Source organism: Perna viridis, chromosome 9 (assembly GCF_037379345.1).
Source record: "Perna viridis isolate PV_CMFRI_1.1 ecotype Kerala chromosome 9, ASM3737934v1, whole genome shotgun sequence".
NCBI lineage: Eukaryota > Metazoa > Mollusca > Bivalvia > Mytilida > Mytilidae > Perna > Perna viridis.
The window spans coordinates 5500807-5524098 of NC_142453.1; the positions used below are offsets into that span (position 1 = coordinate 5500807).

Genomic DNA, 23292 nt, shown 5'->3' on the forward strand with positions numbered 1-23292 from the left:
CTACTAGATCCGGATCATTAGGACGCTTTGAAGACCTACAGGTGCTGTTTTCTTTATTGAAAAAGATAAATTATTCATTTCCCCATCTGTTCAGTGTAATAAATCCATTCTTAATCTAATTTTTGTATGATCTTTGATTGAATCAACGAGAAATAGGTTAGATATTTTGTAAGTCATCTGTAGAAATGAGGAAAACGTTGCTGTCAGATTGTGACATGGGAGATAACTCATATTTTTATGAAACCTCCAAATTTTATATTATTTTATTGTAATGAAATGTAAGACTTTTGTTAAGGAAATAAATAAATTAGTTATATATGTTAAAATATGAGTAAAACATTGCAAACTTAGAAATAATATGAGGAAGGTGAAACCATTTAAAGCTCTTGAAGAAACAGTAATTAAAACTCCTTTGATAATTTTTTTCAGCTCTAATATATTATTCTTATAACCTTCCAATATGGTAAATTTCGTAATGACATACAGTTTTAATTGTCCTAATGCATTATCCTAATTGTCAAGTCTGAAATGTTTATGGGCAGCAAAGTCCAGCATTTGTAAGGAATTACGGGTTTTCTTGGTCCATAATGTCTTTGGATCGAGTTATCCAGCATAGGTTACATTATGGTTACAGATTTCTTTTATTTCATTTAGTTTGTTTCATTCTATTTTGATTTGCATCATTTTATTTTGTTTTTATTTCGTCTTGATTTATTTTGTTTTGAATTGTTTCATTTCAATTCTCATTTTATCAATTCTTTTCGTTTTGATTCGTTATTTTTTCGTAATTTTTAAGTACTCAAGAATTATGTATAATACTGTACTTATTATGTCATTTTCTCTGGGCCCCATACTGCAGACTGTTATGACCAACCTTATCTTGAAAAAGCTATGATTTGATTTGTATTTAATCATTGAAACTAGTGAATATTTTCCAAGACTGGTTTGGTTCTTAATTGCATTTACAAAGCATATGCAAATGAAGCTACCATGATGCTATTTTTAAGCTCCTGAAATTGAAGGTACAAACTGGATATTGCTGCCTTTTTCTGGCCATGAGTATGTAGAACCCAGTTAATAATACTACCATTAAGGGAGTGTATGAATACTTTCCTTACATGTACAAGTCATACATACAAATGTACATGTACACATATAGTGGTTCAACCTTTTTCTAGTGCAATCACAAATCTGGATTTTTTTTAACAAATAAGAGGAGCCTGCACATGTGGATTATACATCATCATCAAGGTCAAATCAAGAGGTGTTTACTTTTATATTCAAAGCAGCTCAACATTCCATATATGGTACATGTATTTTATTTTTTTTATAAGTTTGACATTGTGATTTACTGTACACCCTATAAATCTGTATTCTGCATTCAAAATTTAATTCATATTTTAGTATTGATTTTCAACCTATAATAAAATAAACAGAACTGATTAATGGTCTGCTATGTAGGAGGCATCCATCACTAAAACCAGATGAAAATTACAAATGTAAATGCATGTATGACCTAGAATTTCACCTTTGCACCAGAACCAGGTTAAACAAAAACAATGATGGCAAGTTACGACACTTGTCATTTATTCATTCCTTAAGTGGGTCAACATTTACAATCAAATTTTTTGACATTTAAGAATAGAAGAATATGCAGGAATATGTATAGAAACAAAGCATGTCCATCCATTGATGTTTAGAATTTTAATCACAGGCTTAATATTAAACCACTAGAGTGGGGTTAACCCATTATACAGCTGTGCATGTTCAGTATCTGAACTGATGTGTGCAGCTATGATCAGGATGGGAACAATCCTGATATTAGGTTAAACTCCCCATTTGGTGGGGTACGACCCCTCATGTGATGGTTTATTGAAACATGATAAAATTAGAAAGCTCATATTTTAGTTAAAAGTGGGAATATTTGTTGTATTTGAAGTATAAGACATTTTAAAATTTTGCAGACCTCAAAATATTGCATTTTATTTAGGTCTGTAAATTTGAAACAATGAAGAAGAAAATATACTTCCTTTGCAAAAGTCACTCAAAATTACACTAATAAATTTTGTATTCCCATATTATAGCGATATTTAATGTTTTCTTATAATGGGTGAATGATCACCATATGAGGAGTTGTGACTTGAATAGGGGGGATAACCCTATTTTCAGTACCTTTGTTCTTGTTTCCAACCTGATAATTGTGTTCCATTCAAACTGATCTATTGAGCCTATTTTTATTTTTTTTTCAGATAAAAAATGCAGAAACAAAGCTGCTACTGTGAGTACTGATACCTTAAGAAAGTAGAACTATTTAGAACTTGTTAAATTTAAAGCCACAAGTTATTTGTAGGAACAAACCAGTTGATCAACAAGGCATGCTATGCAAATACAAGAAATAATACTTTGGACCAAGTAATTTTTGCATCATTGTCATATAAAAGCTGCTCAGTGGTCTAGATAAGGCAGGTGTGTGGACAGAGCTGCAACACAAAGTGATTGATAAAACAGAAACATGAAGAGTTTAGTATTTTGTTCATCTCTACTCAGGACATGTTACCAACCCCTTCTTCAGAATCTTTTTACTTTGCACAGCTTCGAAAAGAGTTCTGTTAATTTTGCTACAACAAGTGTTGTTGGTAAAACATTGGCAGTGAAAAGATTTTCTTCCCATCAATTCAGAGAAGTGGATAAGACAAAATTGACTTATTCATATGATAGATTTTCAATATGTTGTTGTTGTTTACAACTGAGAGCTACTAGTGGTTATTGTAGAAAGTTAACATCTAGCAATGAATATGTTCAAGAAATACTAAAATCAAGCAGTATCCAATCCAACCAATCAAAAAGATATATATCTCGGAAAAAGTACCCTTTCCCTGAGCTGGTGGAGAGTGAACTAGAGGAACAGTTCCAGAGGGGCAGTGGACCTGGGGGTCAGGCAGTGGCCAAAACTTCGAACTGTTGTGTACTGAAACATTTACCAACTGGAATAGTAGTAAAGGTATAATTCTATTTAACATATTCAAACCACTAATTCCACTTCCCATAGGCTAGAAACCACTAATTCCACTTCCCATAGGCTTCTATGCTAATTTCACAATATTCAATGGCTTCTCTGGATTTTATCTTAACTTTAACCTGCAGAGGACTATATATCAGCATGATTCTACACATGTCAGCTCACAATCCTCAGAATGGCATGTGGGGTTAGCAGACTTGCAGTGCAGTACTAGTCACCGGAAGTGAAGTGTCTATAAATAGCATGGGAAATCCCAGTGTTTTCACAAGATAGGGGTATATTTAGAAATCATTATGGAGATTAGGCTTCACATCACAAGAAGCAAAATGCACCTATAAAATGTACAGAAATATTTTTCCTTTCAGAAACTGTTTAAATTTTTTAAATGAGATGAGAACTTTTTTCACAGCACTATGAGGAACAGGGTTAATTTCTGCGTAGGACTATTTTTGCGTATGTTCCAAATGCTCATTGGTTGAATTGATGGTCTGTAACGTATAACAACACAGGTTTTATGTAACAATGAAACGATTCATTGTGATACTGATGTATGACGATATTTTTGATCACATTATGATATGATATATTTGACTGAGGTTTTAATACAATGCTATACAGGTCAAAATACAACTTTTTTTCGAACAGTTGATGGAATTACTATGCAAATAGCAAATTAGGACATGTCTTATGAGGAAAAATCTATGAATCTTTGTTAAGATCAAAGTTATAGACTTTAAGAATGAAACCTGACCTCAACAAAGTTCATCATTATTAAATCTGTTAAATTTATTTTATTCTAAATGGAACATACTGCTGTATAACATATTGTAATTTACCATATTGTTACCCTTGTATTACAATAGTTTTTTGCACATTGCATGTGTTAAAGGCTGAATGTCAGACTTTCACAATCATAGGATGTTAAAGAGGTTGACCTAGGATAAGGGACATAACTCTTTAGATCAATGATATTTTTGCATCATATTCAATTTCATCAAAACATATCATGCTTTTATTTGAAATAGAATGACATAAATCCAAGTTAGTTTAATGCTTAGATGAGATTGATGTAAAATGCTTTACACAAACGTTCCAATGATTTGTAATAGTTATGCCCCTTACCCTAGCTCTACTTCCTTAAACCAAAACCAAAATCAGTGTCAAACATAACACACCCTAAATTATTGATGACATTGCATTTTATCTTTGTGAGGAAATATAGGCTAAACATGGTATCGCAATGATACACAAGCATGTTTCTTTTTCCATCTCGCACCCAATAACATTCATCAGCCCATAAAAAATCATTGATTTAAAGCTAGACATGATACATAAATACTTTTGTTGAAACATCTCTTAAGCAAACAGTCACTATAGCAGTATATATATGTACTGAAAAACACTGATGAACATAATAAAACAAGAATAGATATGGTGAATATGTCAGAGACAACAACCCCAGCTCAAGGCCATCAGTGGGTCTTCAATGAATGATGAGGAAACTTTCATTCCACAGGGTAAGCTGTAAATGACCCCAAAACAACTGTTTACACAGGTAGAGGGAAATAGTATATACTTGTTGACTGGGTATGAGGGAAATAGCAAGTTTACTGTTCCCCAAGACTGTGACTATTGCCCAAGGTGTAGCCGAGGGCAATAGTCACTGTCGAGGGGAACAATAAACTTGCTATTTCCCTCATACCCAGTCTATAAGTATTTTATTTTACCGAAAACATTAGACTTGTAATACATTTACTCCATATCCCTCCATTGTTCATAGTTGAATGATCATCTCAAAATGATAACCAAGAAAAACGTTTTTTACAATATTTTCAATTTGAATGTCACTGATATTTTCCCCTCATCACCTCAAAATGTTCAAAACTCAGAAAACCATGCATCTTTTGGCAATATTTTAGTCTGAATGTTGTCTCATTGACCTTTTAACCAGTTATTCATAGGAGTTTGAATTTGCAGAAAGTAACCTTCAACATCAATTACATGTCTGTTAGATAAAGAACAGCAACAATGTACACACTTGAATATTGTCTCGCAAACATTCAATTTCATCTGTGTTAAAGAGCAAGACTTGTTGAAGAGGGCGCCAGTATGCAGTATTGAGTAAAATAAAAACAATAATTGTGTCTAAGTCCTGGTCAGTTAAGGAGGCAAACCTTGCCATTTGTGATTCAGCAGACATAACGAGCAGATGTGATAATTTCAGGTTTTTCATGAAGAGAGGGTGAAGTCTAAGCATTCCGAATAAATATAAAACTTTTGTCCAATCCGGTGACAGAACTAAAAATCAGTGAAAGCGGCTGACATTGCCGGTCAATAGTCTGAAAACTATGGACTGCTCAATAGTCAAACACTGAAAAAGGAGAAAAATAGCAATTTTACTGTAGAAAATTTTGTATTGATGTTTATATACTGAGGTATAATAACAAGAATTATGTGTATATACATGTACACGATTGTAGAACTTTGAAATAGAAAGATTAAATATAAGATTGACTGTGATATTGTTAATCAGTCTCCTGAGGGTATCGGTACACAGGCAAATATTTTTCACGTGAAATTCTTGTTAATCGAGCTTCACATGAAATTCATGTGAAATTCACATGAAATTAACATGATTTTCATGTGAAATTCACTAACATGAATTTCATGTGAACATTTCATGTGAATTTCAAGTGAACTCTGTCACTTAGTTTATTTGCTCAATTCAGGTAAAAATCATGTGAAATTCGTGTGAAAATCATGTGAAATAATTTTGCCTGTGTATATTTGATATTTCAAAGCTTTTACATGATAGAAAATATTGTGGCCTAGCAGCTTCTTTCGTTGACCAAAAGTATCAGTGAAATCAAAGCATAAAGTGTAGACCATTTTCTTCTTGAGGTGGGATCTGGGCTTTTATGCTGTACATGGCTTAATGCATACTTAGATGATGTAGATTAACACAGATATATGTATTGATAGTTGAAATTAATTTTTCCTGGATTTTTTTCTAGCTCATTGTTCAAGTTTCCAATGACAATTAACTTTCCCTAAATCAGCTTTCTGAAACTACCTTGAATTCTATTTCTCCCCTTGACGAAGGGAAAAAACTTACCTTCACTAAAATTTCATACAGGAAATGCGAATCCTAGAACACTGTAGCTATATGATTTACATAATTTAGACAAAATAATTTTTTTTCTTTAATATTTCCAGAGTCATGAAAGCAGATCTTTAATTGATAATAGAAAGACTGCTAGGAGAAAGCTTCAGGAAGAACTTGATCATTTCATAAATGGGGAAAACAGTTTTAGATCTTTAAATGACAAAGAAGGACTGGAAAACAGAGCCAATAAAAAGAAAAGGAACAGAAAAAGACTTGAAATGAAGAAAGCATATAAGGAGAAATTAGAATCAAAGGAAGATGAATAGTGCAATTGATTTTCAAATTGTCAATTTTCTATTTGTTCATGCTTGAAATGTGAAATATAGGTATATGAAGAAATTGAATGACTAACGTGAAATACAAAATTTAAGTTGTTATTTGTATATGGATAAAAGTACAAAAAAATACAGAAAGTAATATATATGGTAATTGAGAAATGAAAATGCAGGGGGAAATAATTTATGTTAATGGTTATTTTATGTGTAATAAAGTTGTGTTGTATTTTGTTTTCACCTCCAAAGAGTTTTCTTCATAAAAGACAAGAAGTTATTAATTACTCATTTACCTTTATTCAGTGAAATCTTTTACTTGTACACTGATTATCTCACGCAAGAGAAATATGAAAATTTATATTTGGTGGCAGTACAAAAATCCAACTCATTATGTGTTGGCCTTATACATTTTAATACAGAGAAACCTGACTTAACCTAAATTCTTTTCAGACTTTAGAATTTGATCGGTTTTTGCTAGTGTTTGGTTTTCAAATGCTTTAAATGCATTGAATATGTTATGAAGGTGCTTCAGATAGATTCAAGTTAAGGAGGTAGACTTGGGGTAAGGGACACTACTCTTGCAAATCATTGAAATGTTTGTATTTACCAATTTACACCAATATCATGTAAGCATCAGACTATCTTGGACTGGATTTCATTCTGTTTCAAATGAAAGCTTGAAAAGCTTTGGTGAAATTGAATATGATACAAACATTTCCCTGATTTCAAGAGTTAAGTCCCTTACCCTAGGTCTTCCTCCTTAAGATGTGTTTCTTGCAGGGGTGTTTACTTATACAGATTTTCCGTATTTTCTACATATTTTGACTGCAAACTATGCTCTACGAATTATGAATATCTCCATAGTTCCTTTGTTAAAATTTCAGTAAGTTCAGGATTTTACAGGTCATTTCCATAGTATATGTTGAGTAATACAGATTGTTATCAAGTCGTAAAAACAAGTCTGTTCTTGTTTATTCAGGGTTTGGTCTGACTGTTTACACAATATATCAGTGCATCATATGCTTCAGAACAGCTGACACTTTTTTAGTCTCTCCATATCAGTTTAAATGTATTTTGAACCTTGGTAATCTGGACACCTGCCCAAATCAAACCAATTTTTAAGTCATAAAGGGGTTCAGTTCAGAGAGGTTTTACTATATAGGTTCTTATTCCTACACAGTTCATGTAGTGACTGTTGTTTGGAGGCTTGAATTTTAATCATATCTGTAAAGGAAAAAAAATTTGTAAATTTAGTTAGGTGTAAATTTTATGTAGTTCCAGACAACAATATTTGCTCAAAGGAGTACAGACACTTTTAGTCCACTTTTCAGGTAACAATAGCCCACTAGAGGCACATTATCATATTTTCAGTTATTTTCAATATTTACATGTAATTAGGAATGAAGCAATGGCTACCAATTTTAAAGTCCTTGGAATTACTCAACTGGAAATATAACACACAATAAAAGGTCTCAATCATCCAAGAAGAATTGATTCTTTTTTTGCTCAAATTTTCACTTTAAATTTTTAAACTTTCTAAATGGTAAAAAAACTACAAGCAACTGCCTGCAAAAAATATTTTATATATGTAGGTATGCAAATTTAGAGTATCAACAGAAATGATAATCAGTTCTTTAGACATACTTCAATTCAAAGAGTGGATAATACTTACACTAACACAATCAACAAGTTACAGGCAAAACATTCACCAATGTTATGATTCCCACTTCCATATAATGGTTAATTTTTGGGTGTGGCAAATGTGATTTGCTCTATGGACGGGTGTTAAATTTGAGATGTTCAAAGATACTGTGTCCAGAACAAAATCAGTCAATTATCATTTATGGAGAAGAAATCCATAAAATAATTAAAACTATGACAAATCTTAACACTTGAACTAAAAACATATTCCAAGCTCAAGAAAAGTTTCTATTGTGCAAGACTAAATATAAAAAGCAGTACTAAAGATAAAGGAAACATGACATTTTTTATCTGCACAGCCATTATTATCTGTTCAAAGTGAACTGGAGTTGCAGAGTTTTTTTCTCTTTTCAACAGGTATCTTATGTGTGAAAGTTTCAATTTTTTCTGCAAAACATTTGTCTTTGTACTTCTACAGTACCAGGCAAAGTATATTCTACTTCTAATAATGTACTTCTTCAGTACCAGGCAAAGTATGTTCTACTTCTAATAATATACTTCTTCAGTACCAGGCAAAGTATATTATACTCCTAATAATTATAAGGAAAAGTTTTGCAAATCCCTGCAGTCATCAAGTCAATATTTTTTATAAGCCTGTCAAAGGAATTTTATTTTGTGGTATATAAATGTTTGTCTGTCCACATCAACATGTAACGCCGTGGGAGGGGGATAAATAGAAATACATGCCTAGCAAGGTTAGACAATAAAATGTGGGTGGAGGGTAGAATTTGTGAAAAAGCAAGATTTCATGCAAAATAAATAATTGCTTTTTAGGGGGGAGCATATCTGTTTCGGTATTTTCAACGATTAACTTCAAACTTTGCATAATGGTTTAATAGTCTGTGTGCATTTTTGAGAAAAGTCGATCTTAGAATCAGAGTTCAAGGGTCATATTTCCATTGTGGGGAAGGGATTTCACTTGTCACACTGTAACTCCATCATGGGGATGTGCATATCATGTACTCATAGCACAGCTGTTTATTTAAAAGAAAAAAGTAGTAACTGTTGTCCTAACTGTTCTAAACAACATACTTTCTCTAATAAAAGATAACTATTACAACTTTCAAGGTTCCTCATGGTTTTCATAGTTTAGCGATCAACCATGACTTGAGGGTCTTCGGTGTTGATATGGACTGTGGGGAAAAAAACCCATACTCTATAATGAGGTAAATCATACCTGTTAACCTTCTGAATGCTCAAAGAGGGAGATCTCCCTTTTTTCAGCTTTTCTAAGAGGCAGATTTAGAGTGATGTCCTTTTTCACAGAAAAAAAAGGATTTTGCTAGAACTCCAATTATAAAGATATAAAATCTATGATAATCTCATTTATCTACTAAAGGTTTCTAATTAAAATTTGAGTAATTAGTACAACAAAAGGATTAACTATCTGTTGATTGTTTTGTAATGATTACCATGTTACATCAATTTAATATGCATTTCTGCTAAGAGGGAGATTTTTTTTTTTTGGGGGGGGGGGGTTGTGAAAGAGGGAGATTTGTGTCTCCCACATTGGAGACTTTCTCAAAGAGGGCAGGTTAACATGTATGTAATAATGATAATTGTACTTGAGCTGAATCAATCTCTGATTTGGCTTATGATGAAATGGTAGGAACAGTGAATTTGAATGACAGTTTTTTTAATTTGTCCTTGGTAAGTGGTGTAACACAAGACTTCATAGTTACCAGATATTTCACATCTAGAAGTTTATACACAGTTGTCATGTTGCGTATATAAAATGACCCATATAACTTGCTGAGCAACTTTACATCTGATGTCTATTTTGTTGGTCAGATGAAAAAGACATGACAGCAAAATGCAGATGCAAATGAAGTTGATAATGAGGCATAAAATAATAGTTTGGTACAAGAACATCTCTTCCAAAATTAAACTCAATGATAAGTGTTTTTTTTCTTTTATTTCTTCAGAATTATGCAGTACTCCATCTGAAATGAAAGAGAAATAGAGAGAAAAGAAAATTAAACTGACGACATAAGAATGGCCAGCAACAAAGAGGAGATAACTCTTTCAGAGGGTTTCTCAGTGAAGAAAGATATGTAAGGCATGCAAATATTTAAAATATTTCTCGAACTTTTTTTCCAATTTCCTGTTTTTGTTAAATCATTGTCTTGTTTGGTCTGTTCACATGTTAAATAATACTTGAAAGCACCTTTATCAAAATGTGCAATGTTTTAGTCATAGCAGAAAACTCCCTTTTATTTTCATTGTCTCCTGATTTTTTTTCAGAGTTATGGAACTATTTAAACACCAACCAAACAGTTGGACAGGCATGCTTTTGTGCAGTTTATTGTTGTGCCATAGTTAGATAATTAGATAAGCAATGTCATATATTTATAGATGCTTGATATTTTTTTATGACTTTTAGTAGTGGTTGTGTCTTCCTTGAAATCCTGTGGCTATTCCCTTTTATTTCAAATTCAGTGGTCACACCGCTTTCTTTATAAAAAATTTTTACCACACTCCATACTTACATACAGCACTAGGGGTATTGCTGCATCACTTCCAACATTCTCATCAGAGGTCATTTTTCATCATGTGTTTCAACCCATTTGCTCGGTACACTCTCAGGTTAGGGTCTACTGTGATGATCAACCATTGAACGTCATTGGTGGGTTTCCAGCTGCCATTTTCCCCCTTCACCAAATCCAGCAAGAGGACTTTTCCACTACTTGGCCCATTATTTTTTTCCTGTAGCCACTACTTTTTGTTGAAATATGATGGCTTCATCCATTATCCATGTTTTTTTTGTAACTCTTTCAGGTATAATGGATTTACAATTGATACAAAGTACCAAAAATGTGATGATTTGAGGAAGCACTTTGAGGAAAAATTACCTGGTAAATACATGTACATTGTACTTTTTAAAACAACTGTTAAAAGGGAAGGGTTATCAAGGGAACCAAGATTCTAGTGGAAATCAAAAGGATCCAGGGACAAAGACCAGACAGGGAAAACAGACACACACTACAAAGAACATAAAGATACCAAAATAATACATACAAAGTAACAGAAGTAAATGAGCAACTGGGACTCCACCAAGAACTGGGAGCATCGACCAGGTGCACTGGTAGGGTAACTTGGAGTGTACCAGTATTTGAAAAACATTTCCAAGAGGAGACAAACTCAGACTTTGAAGTTTGGATTTGGAATTTGATCTTATTATAACCAGATCTTGTGTTTCTTTTTTAATGAAATATGAGGCAAAACAAAATATTATCTAACTTTCACTATTGTTAACATATTAATTTATGCAGTGAATAAATCAACATGAAAGATGTACCTGTGAAATTGACTATCAAAAAGGAGATTTGATATTCTATTAGACTCTTCAATAGATATGGATACATATCCGGGTATATCTGTCCGATATGCTTCAGGATATAATTAAATAGCTTTTTAGGTGTTTTCTAGATGCATTGACTACATTTGAGGCAAAAAAGACCATTTAGAAAAATGATGTTCTACCCATTGCCTGATCCTTACCCAGAATAGTACTTAGATCTTAGTTCATCAGGTGATTTTTATTTAATCGATTTGACACCAATGCTATGCCCTGAACATTATCATTGTATTTACTGAAATATATTTTTAAAAATTCACCTAATAGGTGCTCTACAGAAATGGAAAGCTGACAGAATCAAAGGTGTGTGGGTCAAGGCAAGAAGGGATGATGCTGAGGTTGTACCTGTATGTACTAAGGTACAATATTATTTGTTAAAAATTGATTCTATTTTAATGCTGATTTTCTCCCATTCGAAATCAGTTATTCCATTTGACTTTTTAACCACCAGATGATGATTAAATTTCTGCAAGAAGTTTTCAAAGTATTCAACAGATTTCATGGGAGAAACCATTTCTCCTTCAGTCTATTCTTGATTTTAACTATTTGTCTACTCTGTATTGTAAAATTTAGATTTTAACATGCCAGCTAATGGTCACATGTTGAAAGCCTACTGAAGGAGAGATTATGCATGCTTGTTACGACCAGCCAAAATGAACATCATTAATAGAAGTATTCCATAGAATTTATTATTATTAGTAACAAACATGCAGCATTTCTTTTAGGGAATGTGACTTTGAATGAAAGCATTTCAGGTTTAATACAAGAAGCATGCTACACATACTGGGAAAGAAAACACCTTGAAAAATTGGATATTAAATATGAATTTTTAGAGTTAAATCATTTTGATTTTTATACACAGGTATGTTTTGATATGAAATTAAAAATTTTCTTGTATTATTTATCTGTACCTAGAAGTCATATTACATTGAATATTTTCTTTAGTTTGGGTTTGATTTTCACCATGCCAAGCCAGGGTATGTCATGTTAGCTACTTGGTTACCAGAAAATATAGAGAACAGGATACCAGGATATGCAAATCATTATTTAGGTAAGATTATGGTGCTTATATTATCTCCCTTGAAATATAAAGTTTGATACAAATAGTGCAAATATTATACCCCCAGCAAACAGAGAATCACTGTGTTCACCTCTCCATCTATCTATCCATATAACTTGTATAGGCATCTTCTCTTTAATTATTCAGTGGGTTTTCATGAAAATTTATGCGATTGTTGAGAATCATGTAATAAATATGCAAGAAGCAAAATAACTATTGTTAGGTGTTTGCAAAGGGAGATGAATCAACTGCATGTGTTTACATGTTACCAAGTTAAAGTTTTGTACTTGGAGGTATCCCGTAGTGAGGTCACTCTCATTTCTGTGACCTTTAACTATGTGTGACTGATGATACTTCAATGACTAATGAACAGTTTTTTTTTAAGGTGCCAAACAATTCTTTTTTTCACAATGAAAGTGTTAGCTATTTCTTATGATTTCAGGTGTTGCTTTTTTTCACAATGAAAGTGTTAGCTATTTCTTATGATTTCAGGTGTTGCTTTTTTTCACAATGAAAGTGTTAGCTATTTCTTATGATTTCAGGTGTTGCTGGGTTTGTTGTAAATGACAAAGGAAAGTTATTGGTTATCCAAGAGAGGTACAACCATCCAGTACTTCAAAAGCACTGGAAACTACCTGGTGGATTGACAGACCCAGGTACTATATTACTGTATGGCAGTTTATTATTGTGGATGTAAAATTTGGCAATTTTGAAGCAGAAAGGTATACAAAAAAAAAATTGGTTGTCTTATTTTGGTGAATGATAAGTAGTGCACTAAGATCTTAGCCCAAAGTAAATATTTTGCGGAATTTATTTTGGCATTTCAAGACAGGCTGCTAAAATATGCCAAAATTAGCTCCCCCATGTAAATTACCAATATACAGTATAATCAAACAAAATTCTTATGAAACTAATAATATGAAATTATTGGATCTGTGCTGTTCAGCCCCTCTCCACTGTTTGTGGTTCCATCCATGCATCTATCCCTTCATATTTTGACAAAAGCTTTCTAAAGATATGTTTCGTTGTTTGATACATAGGTGGAACCCTGTCATCCTCAACTTCATGCTTAACAGAGAGAGGACAGTATTAGTACATGTAACTGGTTACAATTTTTTCCTACCATTGTCATCATGTTCCTAAAATAATTTTCAAATGATTTCATTCTCATGTATGTCAGCTTGAAAATAATAATTTATAGTATTTTCTTAGAAGTATGATAGAGCTCCTAAGGTCTATTATTTTCTTGGAAAATTATACTTCATTCTCTAATTGTCAATCATCATTGATAACCCTGATCAGCTGATTGTTCCTCTGGGATTATTCACCGGTCATTAAACATTCCTTTACCTGTTTAGACAGCAATATACATCTTTAGTCAGATTTATGACTCTTCTAATCAAAGAATTGTGATTGAAACACAAATTTAGGGATTTGAATTAGGATTTTTCTAGGTAACTTTGACAAAATTGGGTTTTGGGTCAAATTTGACCTGAAAAATCGTGTCAGTGGGAAAAATGGTCTAAATCGTGAAAAATACGCAAAAATCGTGCAAGTTGGCAGGTATGCCATCCTATAGAAACCAACTTGAACTGTTTTATTTTAGGGGGCATGGTGGCCAAGTGCTTTAGGATATGGACTTGTACTCAAGAGTTTGCTGTGGGCTTTATTCCCACATGTGTCCAGGTTTCTAAAGATCTAACCTGGCTTGGTGGTTTCTTCAATTTTCCAACATGGAATATTGGATCTCTTCCCCCACAAGCCTGGGGACCATGCGAGAAGGTCGTTATAGCAAAAAAGATTGTAAATATTGCTGTTAGTTAAAAAGTTTAACAGAGCTTATGTTAATTGTTGACTTATACGCATATGTGTATTCACTGACGTTAAATAAAATATACCTTTACCTTTTACCTAGGAGAAAGTTTAGAAGAGACAGCAAGGAGAGAAGTATATGAGGAGACAGGGATACAGGCTGAATTTGTTTCTGTGATAGCATTCCGTCACACTCATCACTTTAGATATGGCTGCTCGGACTGGTACTTTATATGTCTGATGAAACCAGTCACTGAAGAAATAAACAAGTGTCCGCACGAGATAGCTGAGTGTCAATGGATGGATGTAAGGCTTTTTCATTTGTTGTTATCAGTAAAATTATGATGCAATAAATGTTGTTATGCTGGATTTTCTTTTAACTGTTTATACTGCTAATTTAATTAGCAATGATCAAATCCATGATTTATGCTTCCAAATTTTCACATTCAATACAAATATCTCTTAAATAGTAAATTAAAGATTTTTTTGTTTAGGAATATCTTTTCATTTTGCCTTTTAGTAATGTGTATTTAAAGTTTCAAACTTTAACTTTAATGGTACAATGTTATCATTTATTCCTAGATTAATAAATGTACTTTTTATCATTTTCCAGTTGTTTTCATCAATTCTTTTTCTCATCTTTTTCTCAGATAGATGAATACTTAGCAGATCCTAATATAACAGATACTAACAGTTTCATTGTTCAATGTTATAAAGATGGTCTGATGAAACATGAAAATCTTCACATATTACCCACAGAGGTACTCAACTATACTAAGAAGCACTACCAAAGAATATACAGTATTCAGCTTAAAACTCAGGTTTGTGTGAAGATTTGTACTGTAAAATGGTTTTAATATAGCTCCATCTAAGAATCATGTAAATCGATTCATGCTATGTTCTTGGCTGGAAACCTTTCAGAATGCCTAGTAGACAATGTTTTCAGCAACGAAAGTACCAGTGAAAGTTGAGTTTAATAAATATTCATGGCTACATACTGGTGTTCTACGGTGAAAATGTATGGGATAAATTCACATTTTACACTATGATTAGATAAACATTATATAAAACACTCCTTGCAAAATTAACAATTTAGCCCCTGCAAAAAAAGTTTGGGTGGCATTTTGGAATGACGCTATCTGTTTGTCTGTCCATCTGTTTATTCATTTGTCCTCATCTCGTTTGAGCACAACTCCTCCAAAACCGCTCCAGGGATTTTGATAAAATTTCATAGGAATGTGGGGCATTATATATAAATTTAAGGAGTATAATTACTATCAGATGACTCCCTACATGTTGAAACCTTGCTAGCGCAATTTCTTCTGAATCACTAAAGGGATTTTGATAACGTGCATTAAGGAATTTTCCGGTAACTAGATTTGGAGGACTTCAATGGAGATAATTGAACTGAAGTGTTTTAGATTTCACTCTACTTGAAGTGAGGGTTATTCTCTTTGTGAGCTTGCTCTAACACAGTGTTTCTAGTTATTTATAATTTTATAGGATGATTTAAAAGACAGTATACCGAAGTATCATAAGCAATCAAGTCAACTAGGGCCCAAAAGTATGTAGAATCAAGATAATATACAGGCAAGTAATTTTTTAAATACATATACAATGCACAGTGAAATTTTTCTAATACAAATGCTGAATAATCCAACAATCTGTCTTAACCAGACACTTTTTGAAGTCCCTATATATCAGTTTAGATGTATTTTGAACCTTGGTAAACTAACACTAAACACCTGTCTAAACCATGAACCCGTTTTGAAGTCCAATAGAGGTTCAGTTCAGACAGGTTTCACTGTACCTGTGTTCACTGTACATGTGCTAATGAGGCAACCAACTCCCATGCTCTGGGGAACTACTGATACCTGTGTTCACTGTACATGTACTAACAAGGCAACCAACTCCCACCCTCAAGGAGATTACTGATACCTGTGTTCACTGTACATGTGCTAATGAGGTAACCAACTCCCATGCTCTGGGGGACTACTGATACCTGTGTTCACTGTACATGTGCTAACAAGGCAAACAACTCCCATACTCATGGGGACTACTGATACCTGTGTTCACTGTGCATGTGCTAACAAGGCAACCAATTCCCATGCTCTGAGGGACTACTAATACCTGTTTTCACGGTACATGTGCTAACAAGGCAACCAACTCCCATGCTCTGAGGGACTACTAATACCTGTGTTCACTGCACATGTGCTAGCAAGGCAACCAACTCCCACACTCTGGGGGACTACTGATACCTGTGTTCACTGTGCACGTGCTTAAAAGGCAACCAACTCCCACCCTCAGGGGGACTACTGATACCTGTGTTCACTGTACACGTACTAACAAGGCAACCAACTCCCATGCTCTGGGGGACTACTAATACCTGTGTTCACTGTACATGTGCTAACAAGGCAACCAACTCCCACACTCTTGGGGACTACTGATACCTGTGTTCACTGTACATGTGCTAACAAGGCAACCAACTCCCATGCTCTGGAGGGGCTACTAATACCTGTATTCACTGTACACGTCCTAAAAAGGCAACCAACTCCCACTTTGGGGAGTTACTGATGTTACTCATTCTTCTGTGGCAGTTTTTACGGTCTTGACTATCCTTATGGATCATGCACGACCGCCCTCACAGGCATTCTGTTAGTAGTTGGAGGTAGCAGAGCCCAGCCTTCAGGACATATGACCAAAGAACTCAGTCAGAGTATGTCCTACTAGCGCCTGGGCTGCTGTGTTGATGCTCTGCATACTCTCAGACCCCATGTGGATCTGAGAGTGTTTTCCCACTCTATTTGGCAGTACGCCAATGTGTAGAGTGGATGTTACTCAGTATTGATTTGAGCATATAACTGCCCCCACATATTCTTTACACAGTTATTATTTATTTTGATATGTAAGAAGCATTTTGATTTGTTTGTACTCTCTGAGAAAATCAAGTTATTTTGTATAACCCTATAACACCACTAAAAGTCCATTGGTCTGTCCACACTTTGAGGTTCAAAGAATATCGCAAATAATATAATGTTTTGTTTCCAAATTAATTTTTGTTATTTGGACTGGAATTCATTAGAAATTGAATTATAAGCTGTAACTTGTTCAAACATTAGAAACATTCCCTGATGAAAGACAAAGATTTGTTTTCTTTTAAGGGACCAATTTAAGAAAAAAAATAGGTGAGGAAATAACATAAGTTACCATGCAACTTTTAAGAAAATGCCATGAAAAAAAATGGACAGACACCTGAAAGATTTCTGTATTTCTTCTGGTTTTCTGTATGATTCTGTAAACGAAGTCAGGGATATTTTGTTAAGTATCAGTTGTAGTTTGTTAATATTTTGTTTTAAAATCTATTGTAGGTACTAACGAGGACAGAGTTTGATGAGGGAATATTCAATACAGAAGATGTTTATGTGTCATGAAAATTTGATATTCTTGCTAAATGATGACAATCATTCTTTAATCTTAGATTTTATTCTTCCTTTATAGGGTTTTCAAGTCTAGTCCTGTGACCCTGTGAATTCACAAGAATAGGTCCTTAACTTTTGTTCATGTGCATAGGAAGTGGCTGATAAGAGAGTAAAGATTATGACCTTATCAAAAATAACTTCTCATGCCGAAATATGGAGGTGAAAATATGATGCTTAAGTATTTCTGCTCTTTAATACATACCTGTTAACCCTCCCATATTAATGGGGAGACTCTTACAAAATTAATGAAAAATGTAGAATCTTCCACATTAAAATATATTATATTTGATGTGAAAAACACTATGTATCCCTCTAAAATTTTGAGAAAAAAATTTTTTTGCATGAAGTGTTAATTTTTCACCTATTTTCCATCTGTTTTGCCAGCCCATCTTCATTTGATAAATCAGAAAAGGCTGTGAGGGTTAAAATAATTTTTTGGTACAATGTTTGTCCTCATTGTAAATGCCAAGAAAAGGGAACAGGCATGATATGTAATAAATGAATGTTGATAGGTAAATTACTGATATAGTAAAAAATAAATAAATAAATAGACAATAGACAATTTTATTTGCACAAACGCATTTACAGTAAATGGTTATGGCATGAACAAAAACAGAACAATGTAATACACATTACATATAAACTAAATTTATGACCATGGTACGACAGTGGTGTAAATCTGATCAAAACAGATTAATCTATAGTTTTAACGTTATATATTAATATAATTTCTGTTAAATTAAATTGACCTTTGATTCAAACATTCATTCATGAATTTAATAGTTATTTTTAGTATTTTTATAGAGCTACTGTTTAATTTATATGCTATGTCTCTTGGTGTGAGGTGAGTTTTTGATGAAGAAATTAAATTATTGTTGTCCAATTTCATTCTGCATTGATTTCTTTGCAGTGTGTAGTGGGTGCACACCGAGAAGAAATGATATTCATCCTCTATGTTCCCACTATCATAGGTTTACAAATACGTTTTTTTCTCTCTACGTTTTTGTACCGACCCCTTTGTATTTCTAGTGCATGTGCACTCAAACGAAATTTACTGATGATAGATCTTTCCATTTTAGATTTACATAAATCAATATATGGGGTCTTTTAGACAGAATAAATATTTTACGTAAAAATGACAGTTTTTCACTTATAGCTAGTGAGCCTACTAAATTTTGCTTAAACTGATCGTGTAGTCTTTGTTCGATTCTTTTGATGTAAAATTGAAGGTTATTAAGTTGTAAGTTAAGATGACAGAACCCTAATTTATTTAGTATATTTTTTACATGGGACATCCACAAGTTGTTGTTTTCAACTTCTTTTTACTCCAAGGATTTCTTTTGTGAATTTCAAATGTAAGTGTTCATATGACATAGAAAGCACTAACATCATTTAAAAAGGGAAATAACTCTTTGATCTATTCATTGTTAGGGATACTGGTAATTGGCAATATGTTCTTAGTCATCCACTTTTGATACTGAAAAATCCCTGTTCTCTCTAAAACCATAATGAAGTTAACTTTATATTGGAACCAAAAAAATGGTGGAATGAAATATACTACCGATACATGTATATGCTTCCCATATCATAGGATGGTATCTACATGAATATTCTTTTAAGGGTTTGGTTTATACAAGTTTCACTATATTTATTTTATCATAAACAGAAGTATCATTATGGTCAAAAATATGTACTCAGAATATAGGCTTCAAGAGGTATGTGCAGAAATGTTCACTGGTCTAGTGCTGTTAGACCTGTAAAACTCAGGTAATACTATGCTACATGTATTTGATATTTAATTAATACTACAATAGAAACACTCCAGAGAAGAGCTTGTTTTTGTAATGTCAAATTCAGTATGTTGAAAATTTTCGTAAGGGGTTACACAACATCTAAGGGAAATAACTCTGTAAAAATCAGCAAAATGTTTTATTTTGTGACCTTCTGATATCAAACTCAAATCATCTTATTGATCAAAAGTTTTGTTTTTGAAGCTACTAATTGTTCATTGAAATTATTCCAATGAATCATGTGGTTAAAATTTCTTGAAATTTATATATTTTGCTTATTTTATCAACGTTAAACACTGAATAAAATTTCAAGAAATTTTAACGAGCGAAATAAAATTCAGAGAAGATGTTAGATACCCCTTTAAAAACAAAGAGGACTTTGTAAAACAAAATATGGAATTGACATTCTCAAATATTTAAGTAGCAGTCTTTCTAAAAATCAGGCAGAAGGTGATTCATACGTGTCAAAAACCCACCAAACTTGGTTTTATTTCTTGTTCCGAGACAGTTACTGATCACAAAACCAAAAAACACCATGAATCACTTGACCATTGGCAGTGTCCGAATTTTATGTGGACTGGTTCTTAAAAACATGAAACAATTTTGTAAATGCACAGTTTGTTCTATAATTCAAATGCATGTTGAAAATGTTTAATGATGAAAGAATCAGTTGTTTTGTATTAATTTTTGTTTTTATAGAGATAAATTTTGTTTCAGCAATATACAATCAGAGCTTATTGTCTGTCCTGCCTGTTTCTTAAAAAAGACATGCTTTCTATAGTTCATGAATTACTGAATTGGGAATTACCATTTTGACTTCTATGGGGGAGGGGGCTAGGATGAATTTGGAAACAAAAAGTCAGGATCTCTTATTGTCCGAATATTTTATTGTTTACATAAAAATATTTTTTTAATCAACACTTTGTGTTATAGCTAAAAATAGGACATAACTTATATTTTATAAAATTTCAAATTAGAAAAAAATTCAAATGATTGCTGCATAAAACCTCACTAGTGGAACTAGACAGTTAAAGATATATGTGAATTCCTGGTTATTGGTTGTTGGGTTTTACCATTTCTCAAAATGAGTTACATATGATACAAAAATACAAAAACAAATTTTATTTCAGGTTTGTCTATCTTATGTTGTAAAGAATATACTATAAATTAGTTTAAGCATTTATCATGATTTTGTATTATAAAATTTATCTGTGATAAATTAGATTTTCGAAATATAACTTTTATATTTGTAAACTGTGTTTGTTATACATATACTAGTATATAATCTCAGGGCCCAGTTTCATAAAGAGTAATCAAGGGAACAAAGATTTGAGCAGAAATAAAAAGAATTTAATCCAAGGATAAAGACCAGATAGGGAAAACAGACACACACAACAAGGAACATAAAATAACCAAATTAACAGGTACAAAGAGAAAAAAGCAAATGAGAAACCCAGGTTCCCCTAATTCTGAGATTTTCCTCAAATTCTTCCACAACTCAAATTTCCACCAATCAGATCACTTGAAATTGATTTCTATGAGGAAAATTTCTATTTGAAAATACCCGGTCCAGAAATCTTTATTTTATCTGGACTTAAGATCAATGTGAATACGTGTTATCCCGCAGCTTCCGACAGTGTACTTTGTCTCTTGTTCGTCGTCTGAAATTTAACCGTTTCTTGCAAGACCATCTCCTTGGAAACAATTTGGTAAGTTTGATACTTTCAATTATTGTCCACTTGGTTATATATATATAGGCAAAGTCTATTTTTCAATTTATATCTATAAGGTCTTTTTTTTTACATTAGTCTTAGTTAAGCAGTTCTGTAGGGAATGAGAATAAAACTGCATAATCAAAAAAAAAATCCCCACAAACAGTCATGTACTCAACAGATAACATTCGAAATTCTTATGAAACAAAATTACAATACCGGTATATGAAGGACTTTTAAGGCAAAATCATCGATACTAGCTCACAGTTAACACTTCAAAATCAATATTTCAACTAAATCTTGCAACAAAAAATTTTAATCGACTTCTAAATAATTATATACATTTGTAGCCTGAAAAATGTTTCCTTGGACAGAAACGGTATGCTACAGTACATATAGTACTTGTTTTGTAGATGTATAAAATATATCCAGAGGCACTGCCAGTATCGTTTGGTTTCAGAACAAACGTATTGTGTATGTACATTCAGTATTTCAAAACATTGTCATTCACTTTTCTTTAGAATCTCTATTTCATTAAATCCTGTAAATCTTCACAATTTAATAAAATTTAGTTATTTTTACGTGTGTAGTATTAATGTCTTGATACTAAACAAAACCCTCATCCTTTTAACAGAAAAGCGATTCATCCATATTTGTCTGTCTGCAAATATAAGAAAAAGAGTTGACATTTATTTTTAATACTTTACAAAAATAACAAAAAAACATACATGTAATTGTATATCAATGCCTGAATTTGTTGATTGAGTGTATGGTGTTACTCTACATCTATAATCATTTACAGTAAATCTAACTGTGTAATTCAAAATCAACGTCTGTTGAATATTCTAAGGAAATTAAAACATCATCTGACATCAATATGGGTATAAAACATCATCTGATATCACGATGGCTGTAAAACATCATCTGACGTCACTATGGCTATAAAACATCATCTGACATCACTATGGCTGTAAAACATCATCTGACGTCACTATGGCTATAAAACATCATCTGACATCACTATGGCTATAAACATCATCTGACATCACTATGGTTGTAAAACATCATCTGACATCACTATGGCTGTAAAACATCATCTGACATCACTATGGCTGTAAAACATCATCTGACATCATTATGGCTGTAAAACATCATCTGACATCACTATGGGTGTAAAACATCATCTGATATCACTATGGGTGTAAAACATCATCTGACATCACTATAGGTATAAAACATCATCTGACATCACTATGGCTGTAAAACATCATCTGACATCACTATGGCTATAAACATCATCTGACATCACTATGGCTTTAAACATCATCTGACATCACTATGGCTGTAAAACATCATCTGACATCACTATGGCTGTAAAACATCATCTGACATCACTATGGCTATAAACATCATCTGACATCACTATGGCTGTAAAACACCATCTGACATCACTATGGCTATAAACATCATCTGACATCACTATGGCTGTAAAACATCATCTGACATCACTATGGCTATAAACATCATCTGACATCACTATGGCTGTAAAACAACATCTGACATCACTATGGCTGTAAAACATCACCTGACATCACTATGGCTGTAAAACATCACCTGACATCACTATGGCTATAAACATCATCTGACATCACTATGGCTATAAACATCATCTGACATCACTATGGCTATAAACATCATCTGACATCACTATGGGTATAAAACATCATCTGACATCACTATGGCTATAAACATCATCTGACATCACTATGGCTGTAAAACATCATCTGACATCACTATGGCTGTAAAACATCATCTGACATCATTATGGCTGTAAAACATCATCTGACATCACTATGGGTGTAAAACATCATCTGATATCACTATGGGTGTAAAACATCATCTGACATCACTATAGGTATAAAA

General features: G+C 32.9%; 1 protein-coding gene across 5 annotated transcripts in view; it reads left to right on the forward strand.

Annotated features, from left to right (window-relative positions):
• LOC148606438 (nucleoside diphosphate-linked moiety X motif 6-like) overlaps positions 1-20911 on the forward strand; it is a 75627-nt gene extending 54716 nt beyond the window's left edge. The window contains exons 1-11 of one of the 5 annotated variants that reach the window (XM_088544133.1): positions 3-41; positions 2250-2278; positions 10084-10212; positions 10937-11013; positions 11784-11875; positions 12462-12567; positions 13119-13232; positions 14492-14694; positions 15039-15209; positions 15892-15978; positions 17757-20911. In XM_088544133.1, coding sequence (XP_088400259.1) covers positions 10154-10212; positions 10937-11013; positions 11784-11875; positions 12462-12567; positions 13119-13232; positions 14492-14694; positions 15039-15209; positions 15892-15960 — 891 coding nt within the window. In that variant the 5' untranslated portion in view covers positions 3-41; positions 2250-2278; positions 10084-10153 and the 3' untranslated portion in view covers positions 15961-15978; positions 17757-20911. Of the gene's footprint in view, positions 1-2; positions 42-84; positions 157-1286; positions 1308-2249; positions 2279-10083; positions 10213-10936; positions 11014-11783; positions 11876-12461; positions 12568-13118; positions 13233-14491; positions 14695-15038; positions 15210-15891; positions 15979-17756 lie in introns of those variants that run through there. The other 4 variants (XM_088544129.1, XM_088544131.1, XM_088544132.1 and 1 more) reach the window with 4 other exon arrangements.
• The last annotated feature ends 2381 nt before the right edge of the window (positions 20912-23292 follow it).